The sequence below is a fragment of the Aotus nancymaae genome, unplaced genomic scaffold (assembly GCF_030222135.1).
Source record: "Aotus nancymaae isolate 86718 unplaced genomic scaffold, 86718_ANA_hifiasm-v0.15.2.pri h1tg000064l_0, whole genome shotgun sequence".
Taxonomy (NCBI): Eukaryota; Metazoa; Chordata; class Mammalia; order Primates; family Aotidae; genus Aotus; species Aotus nancymaae.
Window position 1 is genome coordinate 12,040,883 of NW_026988478.1, and position 2,933 is coordinate 12,043,815.

Genomic DNA, 2,933 nt, shown 5'->3' on the forward strand with positions numbered 1-2,933 from the left:
ATTTTGAGTTCAGAGGCAGTTTATTCCTCCTAGGGTTTCCATGGTATCCTATTTCTTTACAATGAAGATACATTTTATATTCAAAAATAAACTATGCATGTATTTTAGAAGAAACAGTCTTAAAAATTTGCCCACTATGCTGACAATTGTTTCCATACTTAAAAGTTAAATAACCTGTTAACTTATGTACACCTACTTTGGATGTGGACCTTTACTTTCACAGGTAAGCTGATGACTTCTGGTTCACCCTTTTCACTGCGTTGCCCGCCTGGTCCTTGGTCCTTATGAAAAGGTCAGAGAAAAAGGGGGAGTACAGCGTGGTCCCTTCTTTGGGAAGTCCCAGTGCCTACTCTCCTGGCAGCCTTTTAAACGCAGGTGAATTACGTGACAAACGCCAAAGAGCAGCAATCTCGCGTCGACGGTGGGGGCGAAAGCTCATGGAATTGTGACGGGGCATCCGCGCTGGTGTCCCTCTAGGCCGGGCCCCACGCGGGTCCCTGGCGCCCTCCGCGTGGAATCTCGCGCCTCTGGAAGAAAAGCGTCCTGTGATGCAGTCGTCGTTGCCTAGGCCCGCGTTCTGATTCAGACCTGAGGCCCCCAGTGCTTGACCTCGCTTTGAGAGGGCCGGGCCTCAATTTCTCCACTTCCAGAAGGCGGTGCCATGCTGTCCTGTTTCAGACTCCTCTCCAGGCACGTCAGCCCTTCGCCGGCGTCTCTGCGCTCCGTGAGCCGCTGCTTCGTGCTCCGGCTGCGTTGGACCCCGTGGCGGCCCTCGGACCCCTGGCCGATCGCCCCCTGCCGCCCACTGGCCGCGGCCGCCTCTTCCCGCGACCCTACCAGGACCACCGCCGGCCCCTCTCGCGTGCGCCAGAATTTCCATCCTGACTCTGAGGCTGCTATCAACCGCCAGATCAACCTCGAGCTCTATGCTTCCTACGTGTACTTGTCCATGGCCTATTACTTCTCCCGGGATGATGTGGCCTTGAACAACTTCGCCAGGTATTTCCTTCACCAGTCCCGGGAGGAGACTGAGCACGCAGAGAAGCTGATGAGGCTGCAGAACCAGCGAGGAGGCCGGATCTGCCTGCAGGACATTAAGAAGCCAGACCAGGACGACTGGGAAAGCGGGCTGCATGCCATGGAGTGTGCTCTGCGCTTGGAAAAGAATGTCAACCAGTCGTTGCTAGAATTGCACACTCTGGCCTCAGACAAAAGTGACGCCCATTTGTGCGACTTCCTGGAAACCTATTACCTGAATGAGCAGGTGAAGTCTATCAAAGAACTAGGTGACCACGTGCACAACTTAGTGAAGATGGGGGCCCCGGATGCTGGCCTGGCAGAGTACCTTTTTGATAAACATACCCTTGGAAATGAAAACAAGCAGAACTAAGCCAGGGGCTGCCTTCCTCCCAGGCCAGTGGGTCCCAAGACCAGAGTCAGATGTCTCCTGCTTTCTTGTCCTTAAAATCACCTCCATCTTTCTATTTTTTCTGTTATACTACTCCTCCAATATTGATTTTTAGAAAAAAAAAGTTTTGCCCATGTTTAATAAGGGCTTTTTGTAAGCACCAAGATACTTATTTTCTCAGCCTCAAAGCCCAGGTAACTATGGTATGAAAAGCACTCCAAAAAGCTACTGAAAGAGGGTGCAAACTAACTTTCTCCAATTGCCAAGTATTATCAGAACATGATCCTACACTTAAATTCCATGATTTTAATTCAACAAGTGCCTGCTATTTTCAATACCTTATGCAAAACACTAAAGTGGAAAAATGGATAAAAATATACAAATAACTGTAAGTGAAGAATATTTAGTACTGTGAAAACCAAACATGCAAAATGCTATGACAGCTTTGGCTTTTCCCTGTGTGTTCCAAGAAGCAGTACTGTCTGGAGATTGTTTTTTAAAAGAATTTATAGTCAAATTTGGGATAAACTACGTAAGTTATCAGTGCTGGCCCTGGAAAATCACAGCATGTATTAACATTTTAAGGGCTCTGGCAAGTTTTGCAATTAAAAATAAGTATAAATGCTTGAATTATTTTTGTTTAGCTCAGTGTTTTCCAAACATATGCAATCTCAATGTTTTGTTCTTTTAATGTTGGTAATATAACAAAGCAGATCTGATTCCACACTCTATATCCCTCACCACTGAGTCTCTCTTTTAACCTACCAAGAAGAGTGAAAACACTGCATAAAACACCCTTCTATAGTCTTTAAAATGGAGAGAAAAGAACATGAGAGTTTTAAAAAAAAGTCAAGAAGGGATCAGAATAAAGAAGGCATCTAGCCAGGTAGATGTTTTCTTTAGGCATGAAGTGAGGAGTGGGAGAGTCCAGCACTGGAGTAGACTAGAACACGGAGGGGTGATTGGAAACATGGGCAAGCGCAGAGTATAGAGGGGAGGAGGGTTTGGGCTTAATTCAGTGGACAAAGGCAAGGCCTTCAAAGGCTCTTAACTAAAGAAAACTGTGCTCAAAGTTGAGCAATCAGAAGCTTAGTCTGGTTATACAGAATAAGAATCTGAAAACAATCTAAATATCTCTGTTAGTTTGGGTTTTCTGAGACATAGATGCCAAAATGGGATTAAATGTACCAGAAATTAGGGGAAATAGACCTCTCAGAGAAAATGGAAAAGGGGCAAGTGGGAGAAGCAGGGAGAGCCTTCGGACTTCATGCAAATCTGATCCCCAGGGTATGAAGAAGGGAAGTTGTACATAGCTCTTTGGAAGAGTCTGCAAGGCTGTCAGGGAGATCTCAAGCCAAAGTCACTAGTCAGAGGAATCCCACATCTCCCAGAAATGAGCCTAAGTACCTTTACTGTATTTAAGTATTGACTGGGAAGTATGGACTTGCAGCAAACCAAGTAATGAATCAATTACAGAGCACAGTAGCTGAGGTTCTTGGCAAATTGTGCACCCTGCAGTCCAAGA

At 46.1% G+C, this 2,933-nt stretch overlaps 1 protein-coding gene across 1 annotated transcript; it reads left to right on the forward strand.

Annotated features, from left to right (window-relative positions):
- The first annotated feature begins 582 nt into the window (after positions 1–582).
- On the forward strand, positions 583–1,530 carry FTMT (ferritin mitochondrial). Its single transcript, XM_012450905.2, has one exon. It carries the CDS (start codon positions 662–664, stop codon positions 1,388–1,390), a length of 729 nt encoding a protein of 242 aa, XP_012306328.1. The 5' UTR covers positions 583–661; the 3' UTR covers positions 1,391–1,530.
- Positions 1,531–2,933: the final 1,403 nt, after the last annotated feature.